Source organism: Glossina fuscipes, unplaced genomic scaffold (assembly GCF_014805625.2).
Source record: "Glossina fuscipes isolate IAEA_lab_2018 unplaced genomic scaffold, Yale_Gfus_2 43, whole genome shotgun sequence".
NCBI classification, from domain to species: domain Eukaryota; kingdom Metazoa; phylum Arthropoda; class Insecta; order Diptera; family Glossinidae; genus Glossina; species Glossina fuscipes.
Window position 1 is genome coordinate 1,160,339 of NW_023998427.1, and position 21,521 is coordinate 1,181,859.

The following is a 21,521-nucleotide window of genomic DNA, read 5'->3' on the forward strand; positions in this document are numbered from 1 at the left end:
TCCATGAACAGTTTAATTTCTTGATTGTATTCAATCTATGAAAATTGTGATTTTTTATATCACGAAAGCATTAGATCTCATTTATATCCATATATCATTTATCGTAGACTTTATGGGGACAAATTTATTGATATGCCTCCCTATTTACGAATGAATGTCTGTTTTATAAAGTGAAAGAAAAAAGAGCTCACCGATTTCTTGGTACACCCTAAAGCTGTTTTAGTTCCACCAATTACATAAATGAGACCGCGGCATAATATAGCTGAATGATGATGACGTGAACCCAATGGTATATAAGACAAATGACGCCATTCCAAAACGGAAGTATCGTAAATGAGCACTTGATCACCGCAGTTCGGAAACCAAGTATCCTTGCTATTGACATTGGCATTATTGATAGAATTCTTTGAATGCTCAACGGATACCATACGACTGCCTTGCTGTTTTTGTGGCTGAGGCTGATTCTCACGCAGGCAATGCGAGCAATATGGATCAATACCACCAATCACTATAATTTTATAATCTAAAATGCTTTTCATTTACACTTAAGTTGTACAAAATTTTTGCATATCTTTATATGTATTTACCTATGCGCGTATACCTAAAAATGAAGAAGAACATATACAGATAAGCAAGTGCAAGTATGTTTTAATAAAAAGTAAACAATTAAATTATTACACCCGCCACCAAAAGATATGAAATTATGCTAGTCAAGGATGAACATTGCACACCCCCAACTTATAAAGGCAAATACACTTAGGCGATACGGCCACGGGAATTGGCCGATATTCATGTATGTAGGTGGACAATTTCTGGACAACAGTTTTTTTTTTGTTTTGTAACTTTTCTCTTTTCCGCGCAAAGATCACGCAAGAAATGAGTAGGAATACAATTATTATCGTCACACTCGCGCAACACACCGATATAGGTCATCACGCGTAGTAAACGTTGACAAATCCAAAAAACGCGAAGAAAGTTTAGAAGATGCTCGAAAAAAAAAATAAAAATAAATAAATAAATAAAACGCAATTTGCCTAAAAAAAAGGCAAGAGATCATCATCAAGGGGTCACTAACAAGTCAAATGGTTTATAAAGATTCCCGTAATAAGTTTCAAGTGATGCGTAGGGGAATATTGTGTCAGCACAAAATCGGGATCAGGGCCTTAGCCGAGCAAAACCGTTTGTGAAAAAAACAAGTAAAAGCACAATAGAGGACTATCGCCCATCCTACCTAATACCCTACACCACTCAACAGTTAGTCGTATATTAACGATCGAAAAATTTTCAACTGAATTCGTCTTCGGACCAAAAAATATCAACGCATCAGATTTCATCAAAACATTGCAAAAATTTGCAACCTGTAGGTTGAACACAAGAGAGTGGATTTTATAAGCGACGAGGAGGACCGAAGCACGATTGAATGGCGAAAAAAAGTTACGGCTGCCTAATGTTTCGGATCTTAATCCTTAATATCTTATCATGCGTGGCATGAGCATATATAGCATAAGACAAATCACTACGCATACACTACTATTTCGGAGCTAATATTAGTTACGATATTTTGGATTGAGTTAGCTCCACGTTTACTTTCGCAAAGATTGACGTAAAAAATGTAAACTCTTAGCAACTTTCCGGGATTATGAAAACAGATTTGACCGGCTTTCAAGCACTTTCCGAAAAAAGGCGAAATTTTGAAAAATATAAAGGTATGCTTTTCATCTGAGGCACTTTATCATTTGGTTAAGACGACGGGTTTATATAATTCGTCCCGACGACGTATATGATATTTTTTAATTCGTTTTACTTACTTTTGCCAACTATCCGTCATCTGTACAGATTTAAATAATTGCTGCCGCATTTCGTAAAATTCCTTAGTTTTATTGACCGGCATCGCAGCATTCGTCTTTCCGTCTATTTTCGTCCTATAATCACCATCATCATCGCAATCATTATCGGTATCGTTTTGCTTACCATCCTCATTACAATTATGTAGTGATCTCATATGCAACTTAACCTCCTCGTTATCGTGGTTGTCATGCAAAACATGTTGCTTTGTAGCCGCATCTACATGCAAACAATTACCGCTACCAGCACAACAATCGCCGCCACCTAGATTCTTATTAGTATTTGTTTCATTAGTTTTAAATATCACCGTTTTAATGTCCTCGTTTTTGAGGATTTGTTTCGATTGACGTGATTTTGACAAACGATGAAAATATCTATGCGGTTGCGGTTGCGGTTTACTGCAACAATCGTTCGCATTAATGCACTCGAGCATTATCGGCTGCTGAGCAACATGATTTTTTATAGCATCTTGATTATTACCATTATACGCATCGTTTTCTCCATCCTGCAGCGCATAGTCCGTTTCTGACTTTGTATACGTCGTTATTGTTGGTGTGCATCTTGGATTAGCACGTGGTGTTCTCCTGCAAGTGCTTACGCTGCCACCGATTCTATTTTGCATTTTATTCGCTGCAATAAAACAATGACTGATTTATTATAATAACAAATTTTATATTATCGAACAAGAAGAAAATTGCCGTAACCATTATCTGTGTATGTAATGTATTTACGCATAATATATAAAAATTTTTTTTTTATCAAGTCTGGACTATGAAAATAATACAGAAAACTTCTCAGCTAAAAGCTAATAATTATTTCAGAAATTTCAATATAAGAATGAAAAAAATAATGCAAAAAATTTATCTATAAAAAGTCATTCATCGAAATCCTTATATCGGATAGGATGTAAAAATGGGCGTAGATGATCCAAATTTTATAAAGTAGATTTTTATTATCATTACTATTATTATTATTATTATTAATTTCGCCAGAGAAATAAATTCGAAGAGTAACACTCTTAAAGCACTAGCATCTATGGCTATCAGCTTTTATTAAAAACTCTACCCGCACTTGAGATTCGAACCCACGAGATTTCTCGCCTTCGGCTGCTCAAATTGCTTCTTTTTTTAAAAATTGCATCATAACATATTAAAATTTAGACTTTTCCGCCATATAAAGGACCAAGTTTCGTGAAAATCCTTACCTAAAGTAGGATATGAAAAATAGACCAAGATGATTCAAATTTCGTACTGTTAATTTTTTCACTTTAAATTACTGTTACGATCTGATTTCAATCATAAAGCATTAAATATTAGAGCTTTTTGTCATATGAACTATCGTTTGTAGTTATATGAGAGGGGGATTCAAAAAAATTGCCCAACCCGATCCAAAATTTTGATTTAGAATGCCGAAATATAGTTAGTTTCGCCAATTCACAAATAGGTGTAAGTCAAGATTTTGTAATTTATATGAAATTATTAAATATTGAAAGAAAGCTTTCTTTCAGCAAGTAGCTTATCGATGATATTTTCTCGAAAGTCAACAAATCAAGTATAACCTCACTTTCTCACGGATGATTAATCCGAAAGATAAAATCTCGGCTATAATCTCACTTCCTTTGTCGCAAGCCTGCATCTGAAATTACATATATCTATCTCGTTGCACTGATTTGCAGCAACATGTAAAAATGTCAACTAACAGTATTTGCAAAATTACTGTCATTTGATCGTTACGAATGAAATTTATAGAGAATAGATTAAATAAATATCATGTGACACTGGATTTATAGTTTGCAAATGCAATTTCTGGATTTTTGTCAATGATGAACTAAAGGCTCCTACAGCGGTGCTAAGCCGCATGTTTGCATCAATAATGCAATTAGTCTACGCAAACACGTCGTATAGTCAAATATCTGTATTAGGGAGCCGATGGAATGAACATCAGATATTTTATATTAGAGTCAAAGTGTTATTTAGTAAACGGATCTCCATCGAGCTGGAAATTTTGCAAAACTTATCTTTTAATTTTTAGGCCTCTCTCTCTCTCTCTCTCTCTCTCTCTCTCTCTCTCTATATATATATATATATTGATTTTTTTAATAATTATAAACGTGCTACATTTATACTAAAGTGGTCCTACAATGCGTAGATATCATACAAAAGCTTCTTATGTTATTTAAAACACAACAAAACAAAAGTATCTAAACTAATGATGACAAATACAGTTCAATTCTGTCTGTTGATCTGAGCACAGGATGTCGATGAGTTCTTAAAAACCTATTTATATTGCAATAATATTGTAAAATAATCAAATATCGGAAATTACAAACAAGAAAACAAAAAAAAAATGTGCACAATTTTTAAAATCATTTCCGTTCTAAAATTTATTTACCGTTCAGGACACTTTCGATATGCGTGCGTCTGCGCTGAATTCTGATTCTTCATATATAATTAAAATTGTGTTTTTCACTTACCCCCCTTCAAATATTTATTGCAATATTTTGCGGAAGCGTTTTCGCATTGAATGCCTTGATCACGACTATCCCTTCTTAAATATTCGATCTGTAAGCAAACGCAAGCAAAACAAAAGCAAAATCTTAATAATAAAACCATTGTCCAATTTTTCAGATGATTTCAATTAAATAAATTAATTTTATTTTTAAAAAAAAAATAAATAAATAAATCGTATAAAGTAAATTAAAAATAAAAAACAATTTTATGTTTTTTTTTTTTTTTTTTTTTTTTGGTTTTATTCTTTTTTCTGAATAAAATATATTCATCGAAACGATGCCTATATCCATAATAATATACACAATAGACAAGCAATTTATTTTACACTACACAGATATAGCCACTAGATATTTTTCTAAGAAGCAAATTAAGGTACAATTAATTACACTGCATTGATTTGGTACGAAACAACAAAGCTTTTTTTTTTTTTTTTTTTATAGTAATCTTTTCAACATACTAAGTTTGGATCTGCCGGCTTACGGCAATCCGAGGGTACGCAGCACTGCATGTTCTTCTCAATTCCTTTCGCCATTTCGAGGTTGCGCCAATAATCTTTTCCAATGGTGAGTATCATTTCCAAATAATCCAAAAACGATTTATAAGTAACGCACTGCAAATTAGGGCACTCAAGACGGTGATGATAGTTGCATTCTTTATCAAAGACCCATTGGCGTTGCATAGGGGTTAAGAGTTGAAATCGTTGTAAAAACTGAAGAAAATCCTCACGTTTCTCTCCGTAATAGAATTGAGTAGTGGTATATCTGAAGAAGAACAGAGAGAGAGATAAAGAGAGAGAGAAAAAAAAAAGAAAAGAAAAGAAAAGCGAAACGCTTATAATAAATGTATTTACACGAGACTTATGTATGCATGTATTTATGCTCTATTATGTGAATCGAAAGAGAAATTTTAAACTTACGTTATACCGTCATTGATCATATTTCTAACTTCGGCATGGTTTACAATATGTTCGATTTCCGGGCATTCAGGATTTTTCATTAACGTTACTAAAAACCATGGTGGCATTAGACTAAATCGTACGCATCTAATAAGATCTAACATGTGACATTTTCTTTCCTCCCAATTATGACTTAACCAACGTACAACAGACATGAAAATCTAAAAAAAAAAATAAAAAAATAAAAAAAATTAAAAGTTAAAAATGTAATTAAGTCATGTATTAGAAGATTAAAATGTAATATCGTACTAAAAAAAAAGAAAAATATTAACATACTAGGTTTGGAAAGGACTCACCTCAGTTTCCGAATTGACACCAATTGTGTTCGATGACAGCAAAGCGCAAACTTCGTTAGCTGATAATATTAGAAATTCTTTAGAAGCGACCAAAGTCAAAAAGAATTTGCATATGCGCATCAACATCAATTGTTCTAAACTTTCTAAACAATATTTACGTGCCTCCAAATACAATAGAAAGGCAGTGTCTTCACGAAAACGTGCATCATCATCCAAACATAACCAACATTGATTAATTAGCTCTTTAATACGTAAAAAATTTGCGGCATTAAATAGCTCTAAAATACCCTCACGCTGAACTAACGGTTCCTCGGCTAACATCCAATCGTATACCATTACAAAAGCCGTAGGCGTAATCTTTTCTTCGGGTAATTGTATCAATACCTCATTATTGCAATCCATAAAAAAATCGGAATAGCACTGCAAAACCATCATGTGACAATTGAACGTAACACCGCCAATACGAATTTGTACATTCGGTTTGATATGATTATCAATCATATTCTTTAACAATTTGTAAAGGTTATCTTTCGGCGGTTGCACTATATTCTCCCAACCTTCGACTTCGTTTGGTTTGAAGCCCATATCCAATAAAGATTTCTCGCGTAGTTGACAATCGGATGCACGAGCAATAGTTTCACTTTTCTTGTCGATTAAGGGCAGTGTTGATGGTAAGATCTTGCTTGGAGGCGGTTTTAAATGCGTGGACTGTTGTTCAAAATTTACTAAAACATTACAAAAAAAAAAAAAACCATTCCATTAAAGTAAAAAAAACTCTTTGAAAATTGTAATTGAATTCATACGATTTTGAATTTTTTGAAAGTCTAAAAGGGCGACCTTAGATTGAACTGATGACTCCGAGTTATCAATAAAATTTGCACTAAAAATAGATATTTCATTATTTCAATAGAGATTTCTACATATATCTCTAATACACAAGCTATATAATTTAAATCTTACTTAGCATATTTCAAGTTACCAATATTATCGGAATATGGTGGAGAAGCCGTGGTAGTACCCGTTGTGGATATCGATGATTCATAGTTAAGTACTTTGCTTTTCTATTTTAAATCAATTCATAGAAAGAAATAATAAACAATTATGAAGGCATCAATACACGCCTCTTTAATACACACCTTGTGTCCAGATTTTTCCATATTATTTTTTATTTTATATGCATTAATATTCTTTACAAAAATATACCACAAGTCTTTGGAAAAAAAAAATTAAATTAAAATTATTAAAAATTCGAATAGACATACAATGTTTTTAGTTTTGACAACAAACAAAATGCAATGTCTACTAATTCATTCATTTCGAAAACACTTCAACCATTTTCAAAACTATGTTTGAAAAAAGGGGGAACAGAAAAAGTCGATAAACAATCGATCAATAAATAATAACTTATATAAATAATTTATTCATTGATGAAACATAATACAAATTACAAAAGTAAATCGGAAGCATTGCATATATAATTTAGAAAATATTAACGTATATCAAATCGATGTTTCTGTTCAGTATTGAGTTATTATAGCGATTTTCCCGAAGCATTTATCTCACTTGAGTGCTTAGTCTTCAAACTAATTTTTCTGTTCCCCCTTTTCGAAATGAGATAAACAGTTGCATGTATAGATCGACATGATTAAATGAAATTCGAAATTCCCGTTTCTTTCAGTAATTTGTTCTTTTGAAAATACGTAATTTTCCAACATTGCTTAGAAATATTAGACGACATTATATACTGACCTAGCGTCATTAATTGCTATTTATTTATTACGGTATTTGTGCAACTCGGGCAGTTTGTAGACGGTATAGTGTGGGATATGAGCGGGTATTGCTTTGGTTATTAGCTGTTTGTAGAAACTAATGCTTTATATGTAATTTAAAGCAAAAGCAATCATTCAATCATTCTTTTATATATATCTTATTTTTATATACATTTATTTATTATATAAAATGAAAATAATTTTTCTAATCTTTTATTTGAATTTTATACTTCTTTAATTAGATATTTTCTTAAGATAATTGAATAATCAATGAATATGATGGCAGATCAGTTCATCAATTCCGCGAACGCTGCCGTTGACCCAAGTAGTTCGGATGCTATGCGTCTACTGGATGCCAAACCTGCCGGTGTGAACGAACAGAAGGAAAGGCAAGCGTTGAAAAAGCAAACCTCCTCCAACATAATGTTCGTGCGTGGTGAGACTCAGGGCGTCGGATATAATGGCAAAATGGTTAATCCCGATGTAATTGATATCGGGGATAGTGATGATAATGCGGGATCAAAGTAACGCGGAAAATATTACGACCTCAGGAAAATCAGTAACAACGTGTTAAGATATCAATGATTTAGTTTTAAAAAAATTACGAATCGAGCAGCAGGAAATATCAACTAAAGTTTTTGGCAGTTTGAAGGTTCAAAATCAATCGGAATATATATCACGTGATATTAAAAAAATCTACTACAGCATTATACAGAATTCTACAATGATGTATGTGTAAAAAAATAGAATAAATTTTCATTTATCGTATTTACTTAAGTCAACATTTGCAATCATGCAGCTGAACACTCCTGAATTCTACTAAAAACGCTGAATTATGCTATTCGAACGTCTTTTATCGATTGCAGTATATTTTGTTTTTTGCTTTTATCGATATAATGTTATCGAACAATTATCATCTGGCATTTGTTTATAAAATTACATTTTTACCGATGCATTTTTTGTAGACTTTTAGAATTAAATTAAAGAAAAAAGGAACAAATTTTAGATTAATAGTGCCTTAATTAAAAAATTGTAAAATGATGACGGTATTCCGGAGACATTTTCTCAAATTACAATTTATTTTAGTTATTACGGCGGTCATTCTGGGAGTTTATTACCCAAAAATATGGGAGCAAATACGTTCGATTAATTTCGGAAAGAAAAAGACATCCAACGGGAATTTATCAGCTGAAAATTATAGTGACTTACTCCTCACTAAGGAACAGCTAAATGAGTTTAATGGTGTAGGTGGACAGCCTATTTATTTAGCTCTCTTAGGACGGGTGTACGATGTAACGCGGGGTGAAAAACATTATGGTCCAGGATGCGCTTATCATTTTTTTGCCGGAAGAGATGCATCCGTTGCATTCATAACGGGAGAATTTAAAAATTATATAGAAGATGAAGCGGATAATGTCCTGGCATTAAAATCTCCGGCAATTTTGTCCCTAATTAATTGGGAAAAATTTTATAAAAGCGACTACATCTACATAGGTAAAGTAATTGGCAGATTTTACGATGAATCTGGTCATCCCACAAAATATGAACACAAATTCAGAGCAATGGCAGAGGAAGCCGAATTCGATAAATTTAATGAACAAAAACTGAAAGATAAATATCCAGATTGCAATATTGAATGGTCAATAGAAAAAGGATCTCATGTCTGGTGCACTGAATCGAGTGGCGGTAAAGAGCGCAACTGGATTGGTTATCCTCGCAAACTCTATGATAACGGGAATGAGAATTTTAGGTGTGCTTGCGTTAAAAAAGAATACCTAGACACAAAGGAAGTGGTAATAACACCTTACGACAATTGTGAACGTGAATCCCAAGAATGTTATTATCATGTTAATTAAATTTATGAGTAAAAGTTATATTAAATTGTACTTAAAACTATATCACAATTATGCAATAACTGGTGCGACGTGTGGCGTGAGACAAAAATGTAGATTAGTTAACGAAATAATCAATATTTTTAGCATATAGTAAAACAGCGTTGCGATTTTGTGATCTAGTCACAAAATAAGATTTTTAGATAAATTTTAAAATTTATACAATATTTTATATTAAACAATTTTTTACGAATACCCTAATATATTTAAATGTAAAAACATCGTTAAGTGTTTTCAAAATAAAAATGTTACCTTCCAAGAAGTATGACTTGTTATTGGTATGGTATTATTAATTCGTTTGCACTCAATACCAAAAATGAAGAAGTCGCAGTTACAACCTATATAATCAAACATAGGATAATTAAACTTTTAAAAAATGGATCTATAAAAAGTTTTACATACGCACATTATTAGAAGTAATTAAACTGCTCATCTGCCTGTGTATTATATATGTGCTTGCTTATATTAACATAATTTATTTGTAATTTACAATAATTCATGTATGCGAAATAGAGGAACAGCTACAATTGCTTTCATCGCTTTTTCCAACATACTTACCAACTGAAGTGCCACATTTTCGATAAGACAATATCCTTGGATCGCATATGATATTCCACACTGCACCAAGTTGGAACAAGCAATCGTTCTTTGAATCAGTTTAGATCTTTAGATGCAAAAACTTTATAAATCTTAATTATCCGGTACTTATCGCGAATTTGATGCATTCTAAATGAATGTAACCCTGTACCGTCGTTTGGAAAGGTTATTTTTTTATTTTATATAGTTTGTATGTTTTTATTTATTTATTCTTTTTTTTATATCATGAAAATTGAAAAATTTTATGTTTGCTTTGTTCTATTGAATAAAATTTTACTGTCAATGTCCGATAAGGTTGCACAGTAAAGTCAAGGCTTCGAGTTAATTCATAACCAACGATAAAACATAGATTTATTGCAGTGGACTGAAAAGGCCAATTGGCTCCAAAGAAGGCGAAAGCAGTTCTATCTGTCGACAATGTCTAAGCGTCTACTTTTTGGGACAATTTGCTTATTTGAAGCAATCAAGTATAATTATTAATATGTCTTTTTTTTATTACTCAATCTGTCTGACAATTCAGTGAAATCCAACTTTTTCTTTTTTTACTACTTGGCAGTTAAAATTTTTTTTTTTTTTTTTTTTACATCATTTAAAAATGTTCTCCTTTAAGATATGTAGCGCATTTTTTTTTTCGTTGCTTCCCTAAGATAGGTAAATGAAAGATGAAAGATTATTGATTTCAATTTCCGTTTTTTTAAATTAACAAAAATTTAAAAAAACTTTTCAAAAAGTAATTCAAATTTGATCAATTTCTGAAAGATGAAAATAGGATGAAAATCAATTTACATTTATTATAACTAGTTCATCTGAATACACAAAATTTAAATAATTTAAAATCGCAAAAAAAAAGCATTTAGCGATTTCTGTCAGTTTCTCCCTCAGTGCCCGCGTTACGTTATACGTTTAACAACTATTGTTTTCTTTTCTTAACAATAGCCATATACTACGGCTCAATTGAAAAATTTCGCAAAATAGCTAGATGGTCAATAAATAAAATAAGCGAGCAAGAACTTTATGTAGGTAAAATTTTAAGTCTTAAACACGTCAATGCCTTATTAAGTATTACATGATGACATCGAATATAAACAAACGTTGTGAAAGAGCGTAAGATAGAACGAATAGATTTACTGAAATGCGTGTGTAAGAATGCACATTTACTTTGACAGCTCTATTTTCATGACCGCATGAATTGCAATTGCAATTCCAGCGTATCGGACGTGTGTGTAAATAAATGAATTTTTGACTCTGTGTTTTGCCGACGGCTTTGCATTTAACAGAATCGAATCCCTTTTGTCGGTAAAGTTGGGCATTTGGTCTGTTATTTAACAGAATCGATTCTTTTTTGTCGATTAAGTTGGGCCTTTAACATTAGCTGCTTGGCATTAACCTTTTTGTTAAGTTGGACATTTAACGATTTATTTATTAAAAGCGACTTTGTGCTCAACAGGGAACTTAACCATTTATTTATTTATGGCGCCTACCGTGCTTATATGCTTAATGTATCTTTCTCCGTTATAAAATTAATTTAATGCACAAAGCAGTTGTAGGTATTGAAAAATTGCGAAAAAAGTGAAAGAAAAGAAACTCAAAAATATTAATTGAGTGAAAAATTGAGAAAATTTAAAAATATTTCAAATAAAAATAGCGTTTGTATATAAAATCATTATCTTAGATCTATTTTCATCATAAAACTCCATAACACTATATATGACAGGGAATTGAAAAAATCGTCCAATCAAAATGATTCAAACAAACTAAACAAATGCAATTTCTCCCAACTCTGCAAACAATTTTTAATAATTTTTTAAAATTTGATCTGCTGATAGCGAAAAATGTCTATGGAAAAGCACCCAAATTTAAGACTCTAGCGCGACCAAACTAGAAAAGATCACCTATATTCACCTCTATCACATGAATGTGAGCGGTAGACGTGTATTCTTCTATTTCTATTTCTATTCCTACTGCGACTGCGTCCACGACAGCTCAAGTCTTCTTACTTTTTGAGCACATTTGGTGCACATTTAAATGCCTCCTTTCTCCTCTCTGATAATACGATTTGTTGTTGTTGTTGTTGTTGTTGTATTAAGAGAGTATGCACGGTATGCACAATTGCATAGACAGACAGACAGATAACCGGTTATTACCAATACTCCAACTTTTGAAATTATTGAACAAGCATTATCGCAACAATGTATTCATGAGACGATAACTCCTACATCGATATTATTCTCGCAAATTGTGAACAGAATATACATATGAATATAAGTACGTTCTATATGCACTTGATATGTAATGAAACATTGATTGATTGAGATTGTTTGCTTGCATATAGACTGGATGAAAGACACGGACACGTTTACAGCGCCACCCAACCGAAAAAACTTGAACATTTTTAAATTCTTCCCATCTAACGTTCGCAGTATTTTCATATAAAACTTGCGTATATTAAAGTTGTCTTTCCATACGCAACGCTCGTAAATACGAATAAACTGCTATATGATAAGCATAAGGCAAAAAATATCAAATGATAGTTTTACTTTCTATCATATATGTGTTATATAACAAAATCTATCACTCTTGATTTTGATTTTTACACTTTTCTAAGTACTTTTCAATATAATCAATGATAGAAATTGCATTTAACATAAGAGCAAAAGCAAAGCGTGAAAGAATTTTTTTTGCAAAAATTTTGATCATTTTTTCAGTTAAAAAAGGCATTTATTGGGAAAACTTGGTACAATGTATATTAAACGAAATATTTTTTGGTCATTTTCTCTAACTTTTTCCCATCTCTTTGGCAACCTATGGATCGCGTGTCGAAAGAATTTATTTTAGATTGGTAGCCATCCACCCATCAAACCATTTTCGCACTTTCTCAACTTTGCGGATCCGCATAAGTGATTCTGATTAGAAGACGCCATGTCTGATGAGAACACTGGATGTGGCAGAATTCCCATTCGAGTTGCAACAGTGCATGCGGAACAATTCTTGCAACAAGTTGCCTAAAAATGACATTTTTAGACAATTCGTGTCGCCCACCTTTAACACGTTGGAATATGATGGAAAAGGGTCACCATTAGCCTCTGAACGTGTTTGATGGTCCTCGATAGCAACTTTCTTCAAATAAACAACGAAAGCAATAAATTTAAAAGGAGAAAAATTTTGAGCGCTCCATGATTAGTGAACAAATCAATAATATTAAATGGAACGCGGTTGTTTTATATAGAGCAACGTCAAAACCCTTCGAATTCAACTGTTATCTATACTGGTATTCCCCATTTCTTTACCATTTTCACCTGCAGAAATCGCTGATTAAAAATTTTGCAAGCACGTAATAAAAAAATTTATCTTTTTTTCGGGTCTTTGTGTGAACTTTGGGGGAAAACATAATGAATCTTCGCTTAAAATTCCACCAGTTCATTTTTTTTTTTTTAAATTTCAATACACATATCTATAGAACGCATAGACTTTTTTAAATTTATATAATAAATATAAGAATATTTTCTATTTTAATTATGTATGACGAAGCAACATTCGAACGAGCCGTAGTATAAGATGACAGGGTTGTGCGTCTCCAATGTCATGTGTAAGAGAAAATCTCGTACGCTTTTTTGCTTGATCCACTATATTTATTAAGAAAATCATATATATTTTAATGTTTCATTTATGCTCTTATACATAAGTACATCATATTTATCATCATTTTAAATTCTGTATTGCTTAGTAAAGATAGAAAAAAAACCAAGCAATTTATTTACATAATATGTGAGTATATTCTTTGCAAAACGTTGATACGTAACGATAAATAACGATAAATATTCGAACAAAAATACTAATATTGCGATTGTTTCTAAAGCCATTATGCTATTATCCATATCTAAAGCGGTGCCTAATTGTTTTCTATGTGGTCGCGATAATTTATTAGTTCTCAACGGAGCATCGTTAAATTGAAATATTTGCGTACATTTAGCAATAAAACCATGAAGTCGTAATCTTGTCAGCAAGCGATCTATCGCGGGCTTCAGATAGGTGTAACGTGGAATACATTCTCACGTACCAAGGCATACCTGGATATATTTTCCGTACGCTGTGGCATATAGAACGTAACAATAGGTAATGGACTCAATAGACCCACATTGCCATCTAATATATCGAATCGATTAAAGACTTGATTCGATGCAGTGGAGACGATTTGAGTTATTTTCTTAAGATTTGGTAAATACTCCAATATATGCGCGGAATTGACATCAGTTAATAGGGTGAAATTTTGTTTAATAATTGTATCAATAGTTTGCGGCAACGGTCTATTTGCAGTGTTATGCATAATTTCGAATAAAAATCCTTCATACGAGGAACGTAAGAAAAATACTAAACCCATCCATAAAACAAGAAATAGTTTGAGAAATCTCCTTCTCAAGCCGATTAAGGTTGATTGGCAAAGACGCTGCACTAAAATTTTCGCGGCGAAAGCAAATGCGAATAACAGGCAATTTGAAATTTGAAATGGTTTCATAAATAGACGTAACGATGAAAATTTATCTTGATTTTTCAATAAAATTACATAGTTCAATAAAAAGTATGGTATTGAACTGCTCGTTAATATTGAACGTTTCGGTAGGCATATAGCACAACCGATAGTCATATTGGCTTTCCGTTCAATTAGCTGTAGGAAAGAAAGGAAAAATAAATTTGTTATCGAATTTTATTTTAGAGTTAAAAACAAAAAATAATAATAAAATTGATTTTAATACATTGTTCAGTGAAAGAAATTAAGAAAACGCAAGGGAGCTCCGAGCTCTTTATGAAGTCTTAACAACCAATAATCATAATATTTTCAAAGGGTTAAATAAAAAAGTCACGTAATTATAGCATATTTTTCGGCTCTCCATGAATTTTCAACATGCAATATAATAATAACATTTGCAAAAATTTAAATAGAAAAGTTACGTGCATAAGATTTCTGCTTATTTTGCATAAGATTTCTGCTTTTAGAATGCATTTCTTAGCAAGCAAATGCCTATCAGAACAAAAACATTTTATACATATTTATGGTGGAAAACCTCGCTAGCAAACATTTGTGCAAGAAAATTATTAATTACATTTGTGCATCAGGATAGAACTTCAACTTTGCCGACTTTTTAAAATACTTTGTAGGGAGCGATTGTTGATATCGTTTTATATGTATACACACAAATAAAGCAAAAAGAAAAGAACGCACTAAAAGAAATAAAGACGATTTATTTTACACTTTGAAATTATTTATCTAAATTGGGTTTATTTTGCACTAATTTAACTCTTTTTTTATGTCATGCAAATTAAAACTTAATTTACACTCTATATTATTTTAAAGGAAATGAAAAACAAGCAAAAATCCTAGTCATTTTTCTCTATTCTTTATTAATTTATTCAATCAAGAATTCAAGTTTTAGCTCGCTTTTACATGAATTTTCCTGTCGCTTTCTTTAACATATTTATTATGTTGACTTCCATACTTTTGCTTCTCAAACCATATGTCTTTTTTTATATTTACGTCGATTTCCTTATATTTTATTATAAAATAGTATGGCAACGCGCTTCCTCATTTTATTTCCACTTAACCCGAAAAACTGAATAAGCATCATTGTGTGAAGTGTTTAGAGTATATATGAAAAGATATTTTAGGAATTACAGTATACTTTAAGAAAGGAATATAAGAAAATTCGGTACTACGCAACTCTGAACTGCGTCCAAGTTAGAATTTGTTGAGATAACATGGAATTGATTTTGAATCATTTTATTGTGGTATATATTCAAAGAAGATGACATCATTATTTTACAGTGAACCCGAATTTGTTATTGCTTTACATAAATTGATTATATTTGTTAACCCAAATGATTTGCAAATATTCAAAGAAATTACTTTGCCCGACGATCTCACAAAATGCGGCGAGGGTAAATTCGTAATATCTCAAACGGAGGACGAAGGTGATGAGGATTCGAAACAGCAACAACAAGGGAATTTAAATAAAGAATCACCTATAATTCAACATGTAAAATTATCAAACAATTCACAAATGTTAGCAGTTGCTACGTCTGGTCAAAAGGCTTTATTGCTCTATAAACTCAGGCCAGAACATGGTAAGCTAATGTGTATACGGTCATTGACCAGGGCATGTAGTGGTTTGGTATTCAGTAAAAATGGAAAACGATTATTGGTTACGGACAAAACGGGTGATTGCTATGAGTATGATTGTGAGGATATGGAGGCTAAACCTAAACTTTTGTTGGGTCATTTGAGCATCGTGTACGATGTGCTGTGGTCTGCCGATGAAAAGTATATTATTACTTGTGATAGGGACGATAAAATTCGTGTTAGCCATTATCCTAACACGCATGATATTCATGGTTATTGTTTGGGTCATAAAGAATTCGTTTCAGCTTTGGGTTTCTTGAACAACGATATATTGATTTCGGTTTCCGGAGATAAATCTCTAAGATTATGGGACTTCAAAGAAAGCAAAGAATTGAAAAAATTGGATTTGCCCGCTCCTGGCTTAAAATTTTCCTTGCGCCTTTTAGGAGCCGACAAGTACCAACTGGCAGTCTTACTTTACCAACCAAACAAGTGTGTGGCTTTATACGAAATACATCGTTCCCATGAAGAATGGAAATTCTCAGACTGTCAGCTATCAAGTTTCCCTGATATAATTGGCTTTAACTTATGCTTTGCCGGCGAACGTCTCTATGTAGCTGGGGCGGTAAATCAGCGCTTAAGCCTACAGGTGGATGCAAATAGTCCCAGTGCTCCAAAATATTGGTTGCAAATGGTCGAAGACCAATTTAAGGATTTCGAATGGCAACCGGAAGATAAATCCAGTTGGTTCAAGAAGAAGTATGACAATGTTAGTGACTATTTGGAGCGTAAACAACGCCGGATTGAAGAAAAGAAAAATTAAAATACGTCTTAACATATTTTTTTTTTAATAAATGTATTTATTTATATTTAAGTAATCCAAAAATGTAATTTTTAAAAAAAAAGGAAATGAGAAATTACACTGGCTTGTAATCTAATTTGCTTTCCAACTTTTTATTGTCCGACACTTTACGTACTGCTTTCATAAAGTCTTCTTGTATGACATATTCACGTTCAGCTCTGCATACAGAAAATATATAAAATAAATGAAATTCACCCATCTTTTCCATTAAACTTACCGTATAGCGAAAAGACCCGCTTCTGTGCCTACGTTACGTAAATCGGCGCCGTTAAAGTTATCAGAAAGCTTAACAATAGCTTCATAATCGATTTCACCATGTTTGGCTATTTTGGCTGCATGGATTTTTATGATTTCCAAACTACAAGGCAAAAAACTAACTAAGTAACCAATAAAGTGCCGTGCAACGTTCGACGCTTACCGAGCTTGTTCATTAGGTAAAGGTATTTCAATTTTACGATCCAAACGACCAGGTCGTAACAGAGCAGGATCTAATGTATCGGGACGATTGGTAGCCATAATCATTTTTACTTGACCTAAGCTATCGAAGCCATCCATTTGATTCAGTAATTCCATTAGAGTACGTTGAATCTCACGATCAGCTGAGGTACCTTCCGAGAAACGTCTGCCACCAATAGCATCAATCTCGTCCATGAAAATTATGCAAGGTTGATGATCGCGAGCATAATTAAACATTTCACGTATCAAACGGGCACTTTCGCCGATATATTTGTCGACTATAGCAGAGGAAACAACTTTTAGAAAATTAGCGTCCAATTGTGAAGCTACAGCACGAGCTAATAGTGTTTTGCCTGTGCCAGGAGGACCATACAGTAAGCAACCTTTAGGTGGAGTAATACCAACGCGCAAGAATAATTCTGGATTTAATAAAGGCAATTCAATGACTTCGCGCAGCTCTCGGATTTGCTCTGAAAGACCACCAATAGCTGAATATTTAACATCCCCTGGGTCTTCGTGCGACATATTATACACCAGGGGATCGACTTCCCGCGGCAAATAACGCATAATAGTTAAAGTGGTCATATCCAAAGCTACTCGAGTGCCAGATTTCAGCTTAGTTTTATCTAATTGACGACGGCAACCCACAACATATCGTGGACCATTGGTAGCTTTAACAATAACTAGATAAAATTATGAAGAGTTGGGATACGAGTTCACTACGCAATGTTACTATGATTGCTGAGCATTACTTACATTTATCCTCGGTTAATTGCTTTAATACTTCACCTACTATTTGACCCACACTTTGTAGAGCTTTTAAGTCATTTTCCGACTTATCATATTGTTTGGTCAACTCTTTGATTTCTTCACGCTCTTCAAAGGAGATTTTAAAATGTATAAACCAAAAAGAAAAAATAATTCAAAACAAGAAATTGCCATACTTTCTTTAAGACGTGACTCCACCTCTTTATGTTCTAACAATTTTTTGCGATAGTCAAATAGAGCTTTTTCTCTTACACCATCTGTAGCAGTAGGGCCGGTAGTCATGTTGGAATTATAATATAATTTTAATAAATCTACTTTTATCAAAAATCCTCGGATCTACACTTTACACGCCAGTATTTAATCGAAGTGCGTGAATTGGCACAAAAACTTGTATGGAAAATGTTTGTTCTTATTGCTAACTCTATGAAGAAATTTTCGATAACTTATCGTTACCAAAGACTATCGATATATTTTTACCCCATTTGACAAATAAATACCCATTGTTGGGATTTAAACACTTTACATTTTACATTATAAGATGATTTTTTATGACATACAATTGCTTTAGTTTCGAAAGTATATTTAGTTACAATTATAATTGAGTTTTTTTTAGTATAAAAATCAAATATATAAATGATATGATATAACGAAACAATAAAATAGATAAAGCAAAAACAAAAAGTAGTCATAGTGTTGTTTGTGTGTTATGCAATTTTGACAGTTCGTTCACTAATGTCTCATTAGCATTTCATTACACTAGTAATCTGTTGGGGTGTCGTATTTAGAAACTTTACTCTTTTTTTTGTTGGTGCGCTTTGAAAATGGCGAATTTTCTTAGGATTTCAAGTTTATTTAGCACTCAGAGCCGCACTTTCAGTTCGAAATTTAATGATGTACTAATAGTATCTGCCACTCGCACCCCCATGGGTAGTTTTCAAAGTCAATTGGCTCCTTTGTCGGCGACCCAACTTGGTGCCGTGGCGATTGAGGCAGCAGTGCAGCGCGCTGGTTTAAGCAAAGAGGATATACAAGAAGTTTATATGGGCAATGTTGTGTCTGCTGGTTTGGGCCAGGCGCCAGCTCGTCAAGCTGCTATTTTTGCTGGTCTACCGAAAAATGTGTGTTGTACAACTATAAATAAAGTCTGCTCATCGGGCATGAAGTCAGTTATGCTTGCTGCTCAAACTTTAATGTTAGGTCAATCCGAAATTATTGTGGCTGGTGGTATGGAATCAATGTCTAATGTACCCTATTATCTGAGAAGAGGTCAAACCGCTTATGGGGGTATCAACTTAATTGATGGAATCGTATTCGATGGTTTATGGGATGTATATAATAAATTTCATATGGGAAATTGTGCTGAAAATACAGCCAAAAAAATGGGAATCAGTCGTCAAGACCAAGATGATTATGCTGTAAACTCTTATAAACGGTCGGCGAAAGCATGGTCTGATAAGGTGTACGATGCTGAAATCGTACCAGTTCGAATTCAGCAAAAACGAAAACCAGAGATAGTCGTCGCTGAAGACGAGGAATATAAGCGAGTTAATTTTGATAAATTTGGTAATCTCGCCACAGTATTCCAAAAAGAAAATGGCACCGTCACCGCTGGGAACGCTTCAACATTAAATGACGGAGCTTCGGCCGTAGTCCTTATGACCGCTGAAGCCGCTGCTCAAAAGAATTTGAAGCCGTTAGCACGTATAGTAGCTTTTCAGGACGCTGAAACCGATCCTATCGATTTCCCCATAGCTCCAGCTTTCGCCGTACCTAAACTCTTGCAGAAAGCTGGAGTGAAAAAGGAAGATATTGCTATGTGGGAAATTAATGAAGCTTTTTCTCTCGTTGTAGTGGCCAATATGCGTAAATTGGACATCGATTCAGCTAAGGTGAATATACACGGTGGTGCTGTATCTTTGGGGCATCCGATTGGCATGTCTGGTGCTCGTTTGGTCACTCATTTATCGCATGCTCTCAAGCCAGGCGAATATGGTTGTGCCTCCATTTGCAATGGTGGTGGTGGGGCCTCTTCTATATTATTGCAAAAATTATAAACGAACTAGAATATTTGGATCGAGATTCAAGTGCCTCATAATTAAAAGTGAAACCAGTAAGCATTTATTTCCAATTGGTGTTATATATTAAAAATAAGAAGATATGAGATTGTGTTGTAAATAAAATATTAAAATTCGATACTATTTTTTTTCGTTTCCTTTTTTATATATGCGATTATTTAATTAATTTATGTAATATATTCATATGCTCATTCACATGCATATGTGATATTGTAGCCATTGAAAGCAAATCTGCCACGTAATTGCAAAGCACGTTTAAAGTCAGACTGTTGTCGAGGAACCTTATCAGGCAAGAGAGTCGTCATGCGACTAGACGGTACGCCAACACCTCCCCCGATATGCTTTATAATTTGATTGATTGTTTATATTTTTCTAGTTTTGTAGTTACTATAATCAAAATTCAAGTTTTACATATGCTTTTTAGTGCATTGTTGCAAATATTTCCGAAACTTATAAGAAGACGTGGAGCTTGTAAGGCACAGTATATCATGAAGACAAAATGTCATCGAATAAATACCGAAGGAATTTAAAGTTGAGGATACAATGTCGCGACGAGTTGCAAAAATCCCCTAATGGATCAAACTTATTAAATGTATTGCAGGATCTGCTATAAGACATTCTCATTTATGCCTATATCAAGTTAAGGAGCTCATCGGAAATTTAAAAAAAATTTGAGATTTACGTGGCCACCAACAAAATTCGAGGATGACAGTAAATACATATATAACGGATCTAAGAAAACAGAGCATTGATATATTTAAATATATACATAAATCAATTAGCTCTGAAAATACTGAAATTTCGTATATAAAAATGTAGACTGATTCAAAAATTAGAAATAATATAACCAATCAAACCTCCAATAATACAAACGAATAAAGTTAATCATTTTAAGTTGTTATGTATAAAGGAATAATATTATTATAGGACTAGGAAAAATGACTAGATATCTTGCGCCACTATTAAAGGCTTTCTAAGCCTCTTCAGTATATCTCATTTTTGATTCCAAGAAGCCTTTCAGAGCACGTTCTTTTGAGCCTTAACATATTTCTAATTCGTGGTTTCTATGAGATTGAAAAAAATGGCGTTGGCGTTATTAACGTCATTCTGGCCGACAAAAACTTTCGCTGATTTTGTGGATTTTCCAAAAATGTGTAATAATTGGTTTTACTTTACGTTATGACAGCTTGTTTGTTTGATGTAAAATATACCCACACAAGTCATCGATGCGAGATTAATGTGTATATGTTCTCAGTAATTTGTATAAAAATTCCATACAATTGAGAAAATAAAAATTGTTTACAATTGAGAATGTTTGAATAAATTTCTTTGTATGTATTGTGGGAATTTAGAGAATAAGCGTATACAATTATCAAGAATTTTG

At 32.9% G+C, this 21,521-nt stretch overlaps 5 protein-coding genes across 5 annotated transcripts in view; 3 read left to right on the plus strand and 2 right to left on the minus strand.

The window, feature by feature from the left end:
* Positions 1-6,773, minus strand: part of LOC119637189 — an 11,821-nt gene extending 5,048 nt beyond the window's left edge. The window contains exons 1-10 of the mRNA XM_038033044.1: positions 6,743-6,773; positions 6,567-6,667; positions 6,410-6,486; positions 5,607-6,331; positions 5,272-5,471; positions 4,813-5,116; positions 4,319-4,406; positions 1,809-2,475; positions 588-601; positions 192-523 (exon numbers count right to left, since the gene is read on the minus strand). Of these exons, the coding sequence (XP_037888972.1) occupies positions 192-523; positions 588-601; positions 1,809-2,475; positions 4,319-4,406; positions 4,813-5,116; positions 5,272-5,471; positions 5,607-6,331; positions 6,410-6,486; positions 6,567-6,667; positions 6,743-6,763 (2,529 nt within the window). The 5' untranslated portion in view covers positions 6,764-6,773. The remainder of the gene's footprint in view (positions 1-191; positions 524-587; positions 602-1,808; positions 2,476-4,318; positions 4,407-4,812; positions 5,117-5,271; positions 5,472-5,606; positions 6,332-6,409; positions 6,487-6,566; positions 6,668-6,742) is intronic.
* Positions 6,774-8,405: 1,632 nt separating this feature from the next.
* LOC119637161 (neuferricin homolog) lies at positions 8,406-10,585 on the plus strand. Its single transcript, XM_038033011.1, has one exon. It carries the CDS (start codon positions 8,413-8,415, stop codon positions 9,229-9,231), a length of 819 nt encoding a protein of 272 aa, XP_037888939.1. The 5' UTR covers positions 8,406-8,412; the 3' UTR covers positions 9,232-10,585.
* Positions 10,586-15,581: 4,996 nt separating this feature from the next.
* Positions 15,582-16,914, plus strand: LOC119637082 (tRNA (guanine-N(7)-)-methyltransferase non-catalytic subunit wuho). Its single transcript, XM_038032902.1, has one exon. The coding sequence runs from the start codon at positions 15,663-15,665 to the stop codon at positions 16,797-16,799; it is 1,137 nt and encodes a 378-aa protein (XP_037888830.1). The 5' UTR covers positions 15,582-15,662; the 3' UTR covers positions 16,800-16,914.
* Positions 16,817-18,457, minus strand: LOC119637081 (26S proteasome regulatory subunit 10B). Its single transcript, XM_038032901.1, has 5 exons — positions 18,239-18,457; positions 18,051-18,170; positions 17,257-17,977; positions 17,056-17,196; positions 16,817-16,996 (listed from the first exon to the last, which is right to left on the minus strand). Exons 1-5 carry the CDS (start codon positions 18,342-18,344, stop codon positions 16,894-16,896), a joined length of 1,191 nt encoding a protein of 396 aa, XP_037888829.1. The 5' UTR covers positions 18,345-18,457; the 3' UTR covers positions 16,817-16,893.
* A 207-nt stretch (positions 18,458-18,664) lies between these two features.
* Positions 18,665-20,258, plus strand: LOC119637104 (acetyl-CoA acetyltransferase, mitochondrial). Its single transcript, XM_038032932.1, has one exon. The coding sequence runs from the start codon at positions 18,884-18,886 to the stop codon at positions 20,114-20,116; it is 1,233 nt and encodes a 410-aa protein (XP_037888860.1). The 5' UTR covers positions 18,665-18,883; the 3' UTR covers positions 20,117-20,258.
* The last annotated feature ends 1,263 nt before the right edge of the window (positions 20,259-21,521 follow it).

Coding starts and splice junctions, on each gene's coding strand:
- LOC119637082 (XM_038032902.1), top strand. CDS start 15,663: ATGACATCATTATTTTACAGTGAACCCGAATTTGTTATTGCTTTACAT.
- LOC119637104 (XM_038032932.1), top strand. CDS start 18,884: ATGGCGAATTTTCTTAGGATTTCAAGTTTATTTAGCACTCAGAGCCGC.
- LOC119637161 (XM_038033011.1), top strand. CDS start 8,413: ATGATGACGGTATTCCGGAGACATTTTCTCAAATTACAATTTATTTTA.
- LOC119637081 (XM_038032901.1), bottom strand. CDS start 18,344: ATGACTACCGGCCCTACTGCTACAGATGGTGTAAGAGAAAAAGCTCTA. Junction 18,171..18,238: donor GGAGTCACGTCTTAAAGAAA/GTATGGCAATTT, acceptor TCTCCTTTGAAG/AGCGTGAAGAAATCAAAGAG. Junction 17,978..18,050: donor GCAATTAACCGAGGATAAAT/GTAAGTAATGCT, acceptor AATTTTATCTAG/TTATTGTTAAAGCTACCAAT.